At 43.1% G+C, this 14749-nt stretch overlaps 1 protein-coding gene across 1 annotated transcript in view; it reads right to left on the bottom strand.

Moving 5' to 3' along the window:
* Positions 1–942: 942 nt before the first annotated feature.
* Positions 943–14749, bottom strand: part of ACTN2 (actinin alpha 2) — a 74796-nt gene continuing 60989 nt past the window's right edge. Inside the window, exons 14-21 of the mRNA XM_007170784.2 lie at positions 13324–13464; positions 10548–10730; positions 8076–8210; positions 7083–7262; positions 6301–6447; positions 4282–4347; positions 3209–3367; positions 943–1162 (exon numbers count right to left, since the gene is read on the bottom strand). Coding sequence (XP_007170846.1) covers positions 1004–1162; positions 3209–3367; positions 4282–4347; positions 6301–6447; positions 7083–7262; positions 8076–8210; positions 10548–10730; positions 13324–13464 — 1170 coding nt within the window. The 3' untranslated portion in view covers positions 943–1003. The remainder of the gene's footprint in view (positions 1163–3208; positions 3368–4281; positions 4348–6300; positions 6448–7082; positions 7263–8075; positions 8211–10547; positions 10731–13323; positions 13465–14749) is intronic.

Below are 14749 nucleotides of genomic sequence, written 5' to 3'. Positions count from 1 at the left end.
CTAACTCTCCCTTCTGATGCCTTCTCTTCACCATATCATAAAACTCAAGGTATAAAGGAGAAGTTCTGCCTGGAGAGCTTATAAAGGTACCAGTTTTTGACTTGTCCCCTGTTATGAACTACTATCAACACCTGTTTGTTTAAAAACAGAGCACTTATGTACGGTCATCTCTTGAGAACCTAACATACTAACAAGCTCTAGACAAAGTACAGAAACCTGGAATCAATAAATAATCCTAAAAAACTCATTTTACCTAGTGATTCCATCTTCTTCCCCGGCAATTAAACTGACTTCCATGTTTCCTGAGGTCCCTACTTTGGAGGATGAGTAAGGCATTGAAACCCACTAATTAGACTACATAGTCCTAAATAATGAAGAGCTGACTATAATCTCTATCTAAAATGCTTTAAGTACTGAAGCTCTTTTGGGTAGTCTGTTTCTATTCCCTGGAAGTTCCATCTCACAATATTAAATTCGGCTAAAGAGGCGACAGTACCATTTATCTTAAATATAGCTAATCTTTGGATAAGCAAGAAAGTAAAACACCAGTATCCCAAATATATTCCCCTAGGGATAACCATATAAGCATATTATATATATGAAGAATATTTTTTAAAGTATCAAACATTTACTATTATTTTTCTGCTCTTGAATCTTGGGTATTTTGGAATTTTCCCATTTTGTACATTTCTTCTGTCCCTAGGTCTTCCTAATTTCACACTACTCAAGAATTTGCTTTGTTTTATCAAAGAAACCAACAAAAACCCTGATATTTCATTGCATTTGGCTAGAATCTCAGAAATAAAGAAACTTATTTGTTAAGTACGCTATGTCATCTACTGGAAAAACTTCAGCCATATTACATTGCTGGCAATAACTGAGCTGCAAAAAAAGTTTTCTCTCTCTCTTAACTGAATAAATCTTGTCAAAGTTTCCAAGAAACAAACTATAACTTGAGCTTTTATTGCATTCTGCTGGGACCAGCGATTACAGAACCCCGGCCTCACAGATCGCTCTCCCCGTAGAGCGCGGAGGAGAAGGCGGCGTAATCCAGGGCGCCGGGCACGCTGCCTGGGCCTGAGTAGGCGGGCATCCTCTTGATGCAGTACTGGGCCTGGTCAGGGGGCAGTTCTCGGCGCAGCTCCTCCGCCAGGATGTACGGCTGGAAAAAAAATATACACGTGTTTGCAAAATCAACTGCAGAAAACACAGGAACATAAATGGTTTAAATACACTGCTTGCATTTGTGTAATTTTAAAAAAGGACTAACTGAATCACTTTGCTGTATACCTGAAATTAATACAACATTGTTAATCAACTATACTCCAATATGAAATAAAAATTAAAAGAAATAAATTAAAAATAAAAAAGGACTAAAGGCAGGGTGTCTAATGTGCACAGTACTGGACAACCAACAAAAGGCTGAGTTTTACTTGTAATTCATCATCTGGCCAGCAGGAAATTTAATATACTTCATAAAGGCAAAGGGAGCAGTACCCTCAGTACTTCTCGAACTGAGCCATAATGCAAGTGAAAAATACTATGACGTAAATTTCATACCAGAAAGATTAAGGGAAGGCTGGTTTACATCATATGCTGATGAAAACGCAGGATTATTTAATTTGAACTTATCAATGTGGTTGTTTTTTTTTTAAATATATGTGATTGCACTTTTAGAAAATGGAGTCACTTTCCTACACAGTTTATTAAAAAGCTAGCAGCATGTTACCACTGGAGAAAAGCTCTTTCTAAAACAAAACAAAACTGACATTGAACAATGGAGTCTTTTTTTTTTTTTTTTTCATGTCAAATGTCCAAGAGGAAATAGGGTAATTCACATAAAACACATTGGCTGGGCTTCCCTGGTGGCGCAGTGGTTAAGAATCCGCCTGCCAACGAAGGGGACACAGGTTCTAGCCCTGGTCCGGGAAGATCCCACATGCTGCGGAGCAACTAAGCCGTGCGCCACAACTACTGAGCCTGCGCTCTAGAGCCCACGAGGCACAACTACTGAGCTCGCGTACGACAAATACTGAAGCCTGCCCGCCTAGAGCCCGTGCTCCGCAACAAGAGAAGCCACTGCAATGAGAAGCCCGCACACCACAACCAAGAGTAGCCCCCGCTCGCCGCAGCTAAAGAAAGCCCGCACACAGCAACGAAGACCCAACACAGCCAAAAGTAAATAAGTAAAATAAATAAATTTATTTTAAAAAAAACAGATTGGCTGGTCAAGATAAATAGCAAATATCATATTGTAATTTATAGTAGGGTTTTTTGGGGGGTTAAATAAGCCTTGGTTTATTATCTCCTACATCAGTTGGACTTCTTCCCCTCCACCCCTATCCCCATGATAAAGGATTCATTTTAAAACAAATGTAATTATTTTAAAGATAGTTTATCTTGTCTGATAAGGGTTTTTTTAAGGTAATAAACATGGCCATGTTGATGTGTTTCTTTTTTTTTTTTTGGCTGTACCGCACAGCATGTAGGATCTTAGTTCTCCAACCAGGGATCAAACCCATGCCCCCTGCATTGGTGGGTGGAGTCTTAACCAGTAGACTGCAGGGGAAGTCTCATGCTGATGTGTTTTAGAATCCTAACTTCCCTTCCCTCTCAGCTAGAACACAGGGTAAAGGAATCATAGCCCAAATTGAGTTTATACATACTGAGATGTTTTTATATTGTTTTGGTAAAGAGATTTTAAAATTCTGTACTTGCAATTAAACTCCTACTTAATTTCTAGGCTTCAGATAATGAAAAAGTAGCCAATTTTTTAAATGAATGGATAGCTCTATTTAACTTTGCTCCAGGGGTGGGGCACAGTGTCAGGGTCATTGATCCTTGAGAGAAGGTTCTCAGTTTTATAACATCTGAATTGCATTGTTCCTTCTTTCCGAGTCATAGCTACCAACCCAGAATGTGAAGTAGGGTCGAACCAGAAAAACACACAAAAAACTGCAAAATACATACTCGCGGTTCCTTCTATAAAACTCCCCGTAAGGACAGGCACAAATGCCAGGACAGAATGTCTGTGTTTAACCTGTTCTGGGTGCATCTCTGTTATGTTTACGTGCTTTCTGAATTCAGTGCTGATGTGGTACAAAATGCAATACATCAAAATGGTTATCATTTGCGACGCTGTTTCCTCTTTTATTAGAATGAAGCAGTGGGCTGTCACAAAAGCAGAAGAAAACACGTCCATGCAGACCTTGTCGGAAGCCAGGATTCGGAAGGAGGCGATGACCTGCTCGGCGGTGTCAGTGTCGGCCGTCTCTCTGGTCATGAAGTCAATGAAGGATTGGAAGGTGACGGTGCCCTGCCCGTTGGGATCCACCAGGGTCATGATGCGGGCAAACTCAGCTTCACCCTGAGGCAAGGTTGCAAAGAAACATTTACTTCAACCGTACACAACTCTCAGCGGTGCCGTTCTCCTGCTTTTTACCTGTTGGCATGCAAGTTCCTTTTTGCTTGAAAACTTACATATTCCCTGCACTTCCCTTCCGTTTTTGGAACAGATTCCCCTTACAGGTGACTTAAGTTTACTGCCGTCATATGATTTTTAAACGTTGCTGTAGCATCAACCCAGAAGCTCCTGAATGTCAGAATTCCTTCCTCTCTCTAACCCATGTTGCCGTTGGGACTTAATATAGTTATGGAAGAGGAATTCAAAGAGGGTTAGGCCTTTTCTCAGACTACAGTTGAGAAGAATAATACTGCAAAAGAGAAGGCAGGTCAGAGGAGGGTTCTCATGATGCTTATTTGACAGTTCTGAGAGGAATCAAAGCAGCTCATGTTCAACATTACACGTTAGCAGGTAATAGAGAAGTGAGGGTATAAGGGCACACTCACAGCCCACAGGGAAATATAAGATTTCTTAGCTGATTTTTACTAAAAACTTTTTACCTTCTAAAATACTAGAGGAAAAAATACTTTAAAACTCAGCAGGAAAAGCCACTGAAGTATATACTTTCAATGGGTGAATTGTATGGTATGTGAATTATCTCTCAGTTAAAGCTGTTTAAAAATAATCAGGAAAGTTTATGTTCTCTTCCTTCACTAGAAAAAAACCAGCTGACCGATGACTGAATGAAAATACATGTTCTGGCTCTGTGAAGTTATTTTTATACGGTACCAGGCAAACCTTCAAAAATGTTACCCTAGACAATGTAAATCAATGAACCCCAAATGAACTGCCAGAGTTTAAGGCAGTTGTCTCCTATAATACAAATCTAAGCTCAATAGAATATCACATGGTAGTGAAATTTTCAACTTCTGTCTTACCAAGTCATAACCCATGGAGATCAGGCAGGCTCTGAAATCCTCATGATCCATCAGGCCATTCTTCCTCTGCCAACAAATACAAAGAACAAAGAAGTTGAGGGCTTCCCTGGTGGCGCAGTGGTTAAGAATCCGCCTGCCAATGCAGGGGACACGGGTTCAAGCCCTGGGCAGGGAAGATCCCACATGCCGCGGGGCAACTAAGCCCGTGCGCCACAACTACTGAGCCTGTGCTCTAGAGCCCGCGAGCCACAACTACTGAAGCCCACATGGCTAGAGCCCGTGCTCCGCAACAAGAGAAGCCACCGCAGTGGGAAGCCCGCGCACCACAGTGAAGAGTAGCCCCTGCTCGCCACAACTAGAGAAAGCCCGCGCGCAGCAGCGAAGACCCAACGCAGCCAAATAAATAAATTATATAAATAAATAAATTAAAAAGAAGAAGTTGAGAGTTAGAGGCAAAATAAAAAACTCTACTTGACCGGGGAACAAAGTCCAATACAAGAAGGGACACTTTGAGATTTGCCAAATAATTTGTAAATGTCATCACTGACTTAGAGGAAGGACAGACCCGACACAGGGATGTTAGAAAATAGTTTCTTAAAAAGGAAAAAGGAGGAAAGGAGGGTAAACAGCAGTCAAAAATGAAAGGAGACCACACATTCAAGAAAGCAGGAGGGACTACCCAGTGCCAGTGAAAATGACCTCGTCAGGAGCTGCCCACTGCCACCCACCGATGGCCGAACACACTCTAAGTGTTCTGAGAAATGCTCACGCTCTCGCGGCCCCAGGCAGTCCTCACTTGTAAAATTCCCCCAAAGATGAAAGCATGGCTAGGACTCACACTGGAAAGTTACCCTGCAGCTACTCTCAGGCCCGGGTCCCTCCAAGACACAAAAATCCTTAATTTAAACTTTTAAACTTGGCAGGTTCTGCATTGTCTGCCTTTGAACTTTGGTTGCAAAAGACAGTCTCGTTATCCTAGATTCAAATAAATTTGGGGTTTTTTTTCCTATGAGGTGGTCCAAACGATTGAGGGCTGTCTTCGCATAAGCCCAGGTGGATGTGTGTAGGGACGATGATCAATTATTTCCCTCCACGGGAGGAAAATGACTCAACCTGAAGGAGGTCAGGTCAGTGTTACAGCATGTTTTGTACAGTGCAGTTGTGCTGAAGCCAAGCTAACTTTAATGTCCTACTCTGTGTATAATTCTTTATTTATGCCTCAGCTCCCTGATCAGAAGTCTACTTTCTGAACTCTTTGATAGGCCTGAATATGGCTGGTCTAGAGCAGAGGCATTTTAAGAACCATTTAACTGATATCTGTAAACCATAAACCGGGTCCCCGAGCAAAGTAATGAAATATACTTACTTTGTTACGGATCTTTTAACGAATGGAATGTGGCCTTAGGAGTCACTTTTAACTAGATGATAAGCAAACTGGCCATTTTCTTGTGAAGAACTGGTTTTACTCAATTGTATTCAAATCAAAATACTAGATAATATTTTAAGAGCTGCACTTAACTTTTTATATGATCACCCTTTTGTTGGTGCATTTTCCTTCAACATTCCATGAATCAATTTTGTTAATTAAAAAAGAAAATTAAATTTTATGGCAAAAGAGTAGGCTAATTTTCATCAGGTGCTTCACCTAAATAGTTAATTAGGAAAAGTTCATTACAGCTTTGTATTTAAGTACTTAGAAAATGACCTAAATCCCAAAACCACATTTTGTTAAGGATACACTTTCACTTAGAACAAATCTAGTGTTGCCCCCAACTACAAAGGCATTCGTTAAGTGCTCTGTATAAAACAGCCCACAAACCTAGACTTTGTGTCACCTTGAGCGACATCAGAGCTTAGCACACTTCATTTCAGAGGCTCTTTTCCTTTGGCCTTAATCATCCCGTTTCCCCATAACCTTTAAGGACATTACAACCTAAAATAATAGCATGAATATTATTTCAAATACATCTTTTGATGTCCCCAGTGGTGCCTTTCAAATAACTAGAGGGAGCGAGGTACCCTGTCGAAGTGGTTGAAGGAGGCTCTGAACTCATTCATCTGCTCCTGGGTGATGCCCTTTGCATCTCTCATCAGGATCTGGGTCTCCACTTCGTTGATGGTTCTGGCAATGGTCGTCAGCAGCAGCTCCCAGCCCACACGAATGTGCTACCGAGGGAAACAGCAAACGATCAGCTCCAGGTCCTCCCAGCAGGTCCGTCTTGCCTCCTCATTTTCATAACAAGAGAGTCAACCCAAAGGGAGATAAGTAGGGCTTCCCTATGCTTTTTTTTTTTAATTCTACTTTTCCACTTTTTTCGAGATTCTATAGTGGGAAATACTCAGAAGTGAGACCAGGGTTCTAACAGTGACAACTGGCACTGTGAAGATAAAATATACAATGTACAGTGTATTATTTGTCACTAGCGTTTACCAAATAGCAGGATGGGCCCTGGATTATACCCACCGGCCTATTTGCAAGATCAAATTGGGTCAAACTGGCCAAAACATTAATAGTCCAATTTCGGTTAGTCTCTGCAAAGCAGTGCAATGAATTCCTTGTTGTGATAATAATGAGGATAAAGTTGTTGAGGATGGTGATGATAATTAACAACTATGTAGTGCCTGATCTAGTTCACAAAGCTTTTTCACATACAGTGACAGGAAAGGTTTAATGATGCCTTTTCATACTTATAGAACAAAACAGGAACCGACGGAGACAAACGTGGGAGGAAAACACCCTGAGAAGGTGAAGTGGTCACAACCAGAAACCAGAGCAGCGCAGGCCCGCACGGTGTCTGTACCTCCATGGTGTAATTAGTGTGCTTGTTGTCAAAGACCAGGGCCTCCTGGATGAGCTGATGGTCGCCTTCCAGCTTGTCGATGTTGTTCTTGTAGTTAATGATGTTGTGCTCGTACTGCTTCAGCTGATTCATCTGGTCCTCCAGGGCTCCCGTGATCTGGATGGAGCTCCGGGCAATCTCCTGGTGGAGGCACGAACAGGAGAAGAACACAAGGTGAGCCGGCCTTTCAGGTTACCACGGGGGCCTTCCTGCTTCTGCTTCCAATGCTATGCCGGCATTAGGCGGCAGCTAGAGACACTTGCTTTTTCAGATAAAGTGGGAAACAGGATAGTACCGCAGCATGAAACAAGCTCTATTTCTAGTCTGTCTAGAGAGTGGGGAAAAAACAAAACCAAACCACCAAGATCCATAAAAGCAAAGCAAGACGGGTAAGGAAGGAGCCATTTAGGCCTCTTCCAGTGAACACAGAAGCCTCCCCGGGCTGGAGCTGCCTCTTCCGGAGGAGGCCAGGGGATGGTCTGCATGAATGCAGCTGCCAGGGAGATCTCAGACCACTGGAGGCTTCATCACCGGTCAGAAGAATTTCCTAGATTTTTAGATGTCCTCCTCTTTAAGAAAAAAGTTAACATTTTATCACCAAAAGGGAGGCTGGGAGAAGAATAAATAGGCCAATAAATGTCTCTTGGCTGTTCTTGGTGATGGTCCTGCAGAGGCTGAAAACTGAGAAGGAGCCCCGTCACCATTCTTAAGGACAGAATGAATGGATGGCAGCAAGAAGAGCCTCAACTTTGGTGCACAGGTGCCCTCCCTGCCCCCCACCCCACACTGACACTCATGGGCGCCCAGGCTGCAAGAGCCCAGGGGCCATCAAGAGTAAGGCCCACGGCGAGCTGGATGGTGCTCTCGTGGCACTGAGTGGAGACGGGTCGTCATGTCAGCTCAGGGACCGATTTGGAGGCTGTGACAGGCTCCCGCTGAAGGGCACTAACCCACCTCCATCTTGCTCTGGATCCAGGGCCCAATGGCATTGGCCTGTGCAGCGAACTGGCGCCGCAGACGCTCGTTGGCATGCTGGCGGGCCAGCTCCTCCTGCAGCGACTGGTCCCGGACGGGCACGAGCTGCTTCACCTGCCAGGGTTCAAGGGCAACAGGGGTTAGAGGCCAGCTGTGGTCCAGGAGGAGGGACCAAGATCAGTGGTGGTGGCTGAAGGGCAGGGGTGGGAGCAGAGAGACAGGGAGGGAGAGCGGGGGGAGGGGAAGGGGAGTGGGGTCCCTACTTTAGGGACTAAAGGAAGAGCTCAGTCTAGCTTCGACTGCCACCCAGTGCCTCCACTGCCTGCTGAAAGACTGGCTAAGTCTGCAAGAGGGACACTGACCGTTCCTCTAGCCAGGGGCTCTCGGCCTGCAGTACTAACCCTGCGGGGAGCTGGGTCCAGGGTGAAGAGAATTTGTGAACTTGAATGAGGGAAAACTGGCATCCTTATTTTCACCACCCCTAATGGAAAATGAGCATTTCCTTTGATTATGAATGCGGGCACCAAATCCACTGTGACTTTATCACAATAGAAATCACAGACATTCTCATATACACCAGTTACTGCCTGCCTCTCAAAATATCATATACACTCATCACTACTCACAATTATTAGACCTGCTGTTAGATCTTGGTTTACAATGTGGTAGTAAAGAAGCACATACATTACTATATCCCAACTTTAAATATATATATATATAGCCTTTCATTAAAATTTATTTTTTATCGAAGTACCATTGATTTACAGTGTTGTGTTAGTTTCAGGTGTACAGCAAAGTGATTCAGTTATACATATATATATAAAATATATTTTAATAACTATTTTTAATGTAATTTATTTCCTTTGTAACCTTAAATTTTTTTATGAATTTACAGATATTATTATCAGAAGGGATCCACGGGCTTCCCTGACTACCAAGTGGATCCAAGACACAAAAAAGTTGAGAACCCCTGCCAGTTTCAGGAGCTCAGTCCTATATGATGTTGGACCACAGGAAAGTATCCTACCCCGCCTACATCTTTTCCATTCCATTTGTACCCTGTGATTTACACTTTAATGCTATGTCTCAGTTCTTTTTGAATCTGCAGACAAAAGAGCTACTTCAAGAAGGCTTTTCTGTGTGTTGGCAAAACTGCTGCTAAAGACATTATTATTCAATGTCCCTTTTACAAAACTCCCTCTGGCAAATTTTGCTTTATAACTTAGTGACAAGAGAAAAGTTTGTCTCACTTTAAGAAATGATACATTTCCCTTTTTTTTCAAGGAAACTACTTAGCTCAACACCTTTCCCTTTTCACTCTGGCTGTCAGAAGAACAGAGTTAATTTTAAGGTCAAACACAATAACTAATTATGGTCTCTCAGGTGAACACTCTTTCCCATACCTGTTTTTGTTTTTCCTCTTTGCATCGTTTATAACTAAACAATTGCTGAATGTGTGTTTTTATAGCAAGCCACTTCAAATGCACGTGGTGGACTTCTTAAAGACTATGTAGTAGCATACTAAGATGATCGTGTCTCAATTTAAACATGAAAATAAATCTTTCTTAAGAATGAGACAAAAAGGCTCAAATGATCCCATTGGACTATAATTAAATCTGTACGGTTTCCCAAAACATAAGAGGCAGCAAATTAGCAGGAAGTCCTTTGGTTCCCCAGATACAGTTTTCTAAGTAATTTTCCCGCATTTAAAATTCACACACACTTGGGACATGTCTATCCCATATTCTAAAAATTCTTTAATGAAGTACTAGCGGCAAGCCAATTCCATCAAATTTTCAGTTGGGGTTTTAAAAGTAGTTTCTTTTATGGTATTAGTATCATAACCTGTACTGAGTTTGCCAACACTGATAAGGTTTTCCTTAAGGACAATCATTTCTACTTTCTCTCCTTACAAATCACAGAAGCTGCTGAATGGTATTTAAGAGTATAACATATTTCATCTGTTAAAAACAACAGGCCCAAAATAGAGTCGAGTGCTAAATCCCACTCCACCAGACCAAGACTTTATTACAGTTTCCGCTCTCCCAGAAACGGAATCTTAGTCAATCAGTCATCTGGGTAGACCCCTTCCCTCCCCTAAAGGAAAGTAACTCTGCAATAACCAATCCGCTTTTTTTTGGCCAGATAACTTCCCTGTTCCTACTCCCTTCTGCCTATAAAAGTCTTTCATTTTGTTCAGCTCCTTGGAGTCCCTTTCTGTCGGCTAGACTGGATGCTGCCCAATTCGAATCGATTTTTGCTCAAACACTTAAAATTGTTACTATGCCTCAGTTTCTCTTTTAACATGTCTGTGAAATTTGGGGTGAAGGACGACCCTGATCGTGAGGCAACGTCACGCAGCCACTCTAACTCCCCCAGGGGTTCACCTCTTCCCTCCACCTCGGCTTCGAGAACGTCAGCCTCGCCCCCTCTCCCCCTTCAGTCGCCCACCTTGTCCCACTTGGACCGGATCTCGTCCACGGTGACGGTGCTATAGGGGTTGCTCGAGCTGATCCTGATGCTGTAGCTCTGGATCACCTTCTCCACCTCGTTCTGGATGGCCAGGATGGACTGCCGCTCGCCGTCCGCCTCGGGCAGCGTGGCCCTGAACTGCTCGTGGGCGGTGATCAAGCTCTAAGCCAGAGACAGAGCGGAGAAAACCCGACTTACTTCAGTGTGAATTTTACAGGCTTGCTGTTCCCTTCAGCACGTGTATAAATGACTTTATAACTGCGGGAATCTCCGGTGGAAGACAAATTCTGGATGTCTTAGAAAAGCTATCTGGTGCACAAAAGTCAAGTTCCTCGAAAAGGGAAAAGAAGATCTCCTGATGACTCCTTGGCGGCTATTAATCCAAAGTCTTCAAAAAATAATTGTTTTCTTTTAAAAAAATTATGTTTGATTTCATCATATATGATCCCCAGCTATTGTTTAGGTCTTACTCACCACTGACATACAGAACTTAAATCAGGGCTTCCCTGGTGGGGCAGTAGTTAAAAATCTGCCTGCCAATGCAGGGGACATGGGTTTGAGCCCTGGTCTGGGAAGATGCCACATGCCGTGGAGCAACTAAGCCCGTGCGCCACAACTACTGAGCCTGCGCTCTAGAGCCTGCAAGCCACAACTACTGAGCCTGCACACCTAGAGGCTGTGCTCCGCAACAAGAGAAGCCACCACAATGAGAAGCCCGCGCACCGCAACGAAGAGCAACTCCCGCTCGCCGCAACTAGAGAAAGCCCGTGCGCGCAGCAACGAAGACCCAACGCGGCCAAAAAAAAAAAAAAAAAAAAAAATGTGTGGCTGTGTCCCAGTAAACTTAAAAAAAAAAAAAAAAAAAGAAATTAGCTGCCCTTTCTAATGACCAGGTTTACCTATAGCCCAAGAAAAGAACCTCACATTTGCTGCCTTTATACCTAAAGATCACCAGGAAGGGGCTTCCCTGGTGGCGCAGTGGTTGAGAATCTGCCTGCTAATGCAGGGGACACGGGTTCGAGCCCTGGTCTGGGAAGATCCCACATGCCGCGGGGCAACTGGGCCCGTGAGCCACAACTACTGAGCCTGCGCGTCTGGAGCCCGTGCTCTGCAACAAGAGAGGCCGCGATAGTGAGAGGCCCATGCACCGCGATGAAGAGTGGCCCCCGCTCGCCGCAACTAGAGAAAGCCCTTGCACAGAAACGAAGACCCAACACAGCCAAAACAAATAATAAATAAATAAATAAAAATTAATTTAAAAAAATTATAAGATCACCAGGAAGTACATCCCTTTCTCCAAAAGAAAAGGCCACAGAAACCAACTTCTTCTCCTCAGGCTTTATAAAACCTCCACTTAACAACCCTATACCCTTGGACCCTAAAGTATAAGACAGCAGCCCTTTATGCTCAGCTGTAGGAAGGTGCCACATGGACCACCTTCCAGGGCGAAGCTAACACTCAGTTCAGATGCTACAACAGATCAGCTGCTAGCACACCTTTCACTAAACAGACAAACTACTTCATGCATCAAGTATGGCTTCCAAGGCATACTTAGACATCTCACTTATTCCAAAAATAAATGGTTTTAGGTTGCCAAACTCTGCTTAAGAGTCTATGCAAGAAACACCATCACAGCCTCTTTCAGAAGACAAAGGCAATGTTCAACAAATTTCTTTCCTCTTACACCCCGGTGCAAACCCTTTTAGAATGCTCCTTGGCAGGGAGATAATGGGTTCAAATCCCAACCTTCAGTATTTCCTTTATATTTGGATTCTTTTCGATGACCTATCTATTTTACAGAAAAAAAAAAGAATCTAAAAGTATTTTCTCTATATTCCATTATACGTCAAATTCAGTATACAATGGTCTCTAATATATTGGGTCCTGGCTATTGGAGAGGAACGCTCCTCCCTAACTCGATCACTTAGAGGTCTTATTTACAATCTGAAGCTCCAGCAAAAATCAAAAGCAGAACATTTTGGATGGCGGGAAGCAGAGGGTACTGATTTGTGGCTTCTTATGCTTTATGATCTGGCAAAACCCTATAGATCTTAATGAAGGGTAATATGCAAACATTTGCAAAGTAGTTAACTCAGCAGCCAATAAACTCATAACTTGCTGTGACTAACTCCAAGAGCATATGTCTATTTTGCTCATATGATTCCACATTCCATTTTAGAGAACAGACCCTTTTAGATGTAGTCACCATTATCTGGCTGATGTTAATTTAGTTGCATTAAAGAGTGGTATACGCATTTTTAAGCTAAAGGCCAAAGGGTAATATGGGTTTTCTAACCACATTTTTTGTTTTTAAGTTAAAAAGTGAAACAAAACCAAAAACAGAACTCTAAGTTTTTGTTTTTGTTTTTGTTTTTTAGCAGATATTCATTTTAAATTATTTATTTATTTATTTATTTATTTATTTTTTTGGCTGTGTTGGGTCTTCGTTTCTGTGCGAGGGCTTTCTCCAGTTGCGGCGAGCGGGGGCCACTCTTCATCGCGGTGCGCGGGCCTCTCACTATCGCGGCCTCTCTTGTTGCGGAGCACAGGCTCCAGACGCGCAGGCTCAGCAGTTGTGGCTCACGGGCCTAGTTGCTCCGTGGCATGTGGGATCTTCCCAGACCAGGGCTGGAACCCGTGTCCCCTGCATCGGCAGGCAGACTCTCAACCACTGCGCCACCAGGGAAGCCCTCTAAGTTTTTAAAATTACAATTCATTTCTGGTACAGTGAGAGCACAGAGCTGGCTTCAGTTACCTGGATTTCCTCAATGCTGTGGACAATGAACATATCTTGCAGATCCTCCATGGCGCCTTCCATCCAGTTGTTGAAAGGAGCAGCTCTCTTGGCAAACTCCAGGTGAAGCTGATCGATGGTTTCCAGCAATTTCTCAGTTCTCTGGAGATCAAATACAAACCAGTGTTATCACAGGTTAAATCATAAAAATTCTCTGAACGTGTAAAGAGGCACTCCAGAGCAGTAAACTATTATCGGACGTTTTGATGGTCACAATCCTCTCATCATTAGCTTGTGTACACAAAAGATTAACTGATGTTCAAATGATGAGGCTGAGCCCTGCAGGTCTCCGAAGTGCCTTCTGCATCAGAGATGGATTTTAACAACATCCAGAGTCACACTGTTCTGAAAGTATTTAAAATACTCTACCACATGCTATGCTTTTGAAAACTGAGAATCCACGTAGGGTATATAGGCCCTTGCTTTCAGCTAAAGCAGTACTTTGTAAGTTATAGGACCTGATTCCCTAACCGTGCTGGTTCCCAGAAAATTCACGGTATCTTCCTCATTTTATAATCAACAGTGTGCCTTTCCCAAAAGTCGCCTAGAGAAGACAGAAGGAACTACAGTTCCACACTCTTAAATCCGCATTCAGGATTTCACACAGAGACCCTTTTTGCCTTTCTGAGCATATGAAAGCACAAGGCTTCAAGCCACCAAGAATGGTACTACGCGTTTCCTATGGCAGAGAGGATGGGGAGCTGGCACGGAAGCGTCTGGTATCTTCAAGTCTTCTATAATTAGATTCATTTTTCCTCCTGTTCTAAAATATTTGAGCTGTCTCTGCTATATGCCTGGTCCTTCCTTTCTCTCAGCCTTTTTCTTTAGGTGGATATGTTAACAGCTGGCTGGCATCCAGGAAGCTTGGTATCACGCGTGTTAAAAGTTTCATCAGAGTCAGGGTGAAAAGACTCAGAAAACTGCTAACTGCTTCTTTCTGTCACGTCGTCTGAGTCTTCCGTGGTGAGAGACGATTAGGTTCAGCTAAAAACCAGCTGTTTCTCCAAGCCTTATACTTGAACAAGGCCAAATTCATCCTGATCCTGTTTCATATCCATTTTTCCTTACTTCAACATGTGTTGCCATTTTCCCTTTGCACATCTCAACTTCCGTTCCTCCTGGCTTCCTGACTCATTCATGGCTCAATTCACTCTCAGATAAGGACTCTGGGGAATTAACTGCCATTAGTACTTCACACAAAATGAGTTTATACCGTTATCTCATTACTACTGGATTTTTTGTTTCTTTAATTCAAAAGGATGCGTCACTGCGGTATGGATAAATTACAGTACAAAACTACCAACTTTCCATTTCCCTCTTTCTCCTACTTTTCATGTTCTCTTGTAGAAGCTCCTCTCACTAGATAATCTGTTTCAATTTACACACA

This window comes from Balaenoptera acutorostrata, chromosome 16 (assembly GCF_949987535.1).
Source record: "Balaenoptera acutorostrata chromosome 16, mBalAcu1.1, whole genome shotgun sequence".
Lineage (NCBI taxonomy): Eukaryota > Metazoa > Chordata > Mammalia > Artiodactyla > Balaenopteridae > Balaenoptera > Balaenoptera acutorostrata.
Note: the sequence above shows the minus strand (reverse complement) of the source record. Positions and strands in the feature narration are given on the sequence as shown.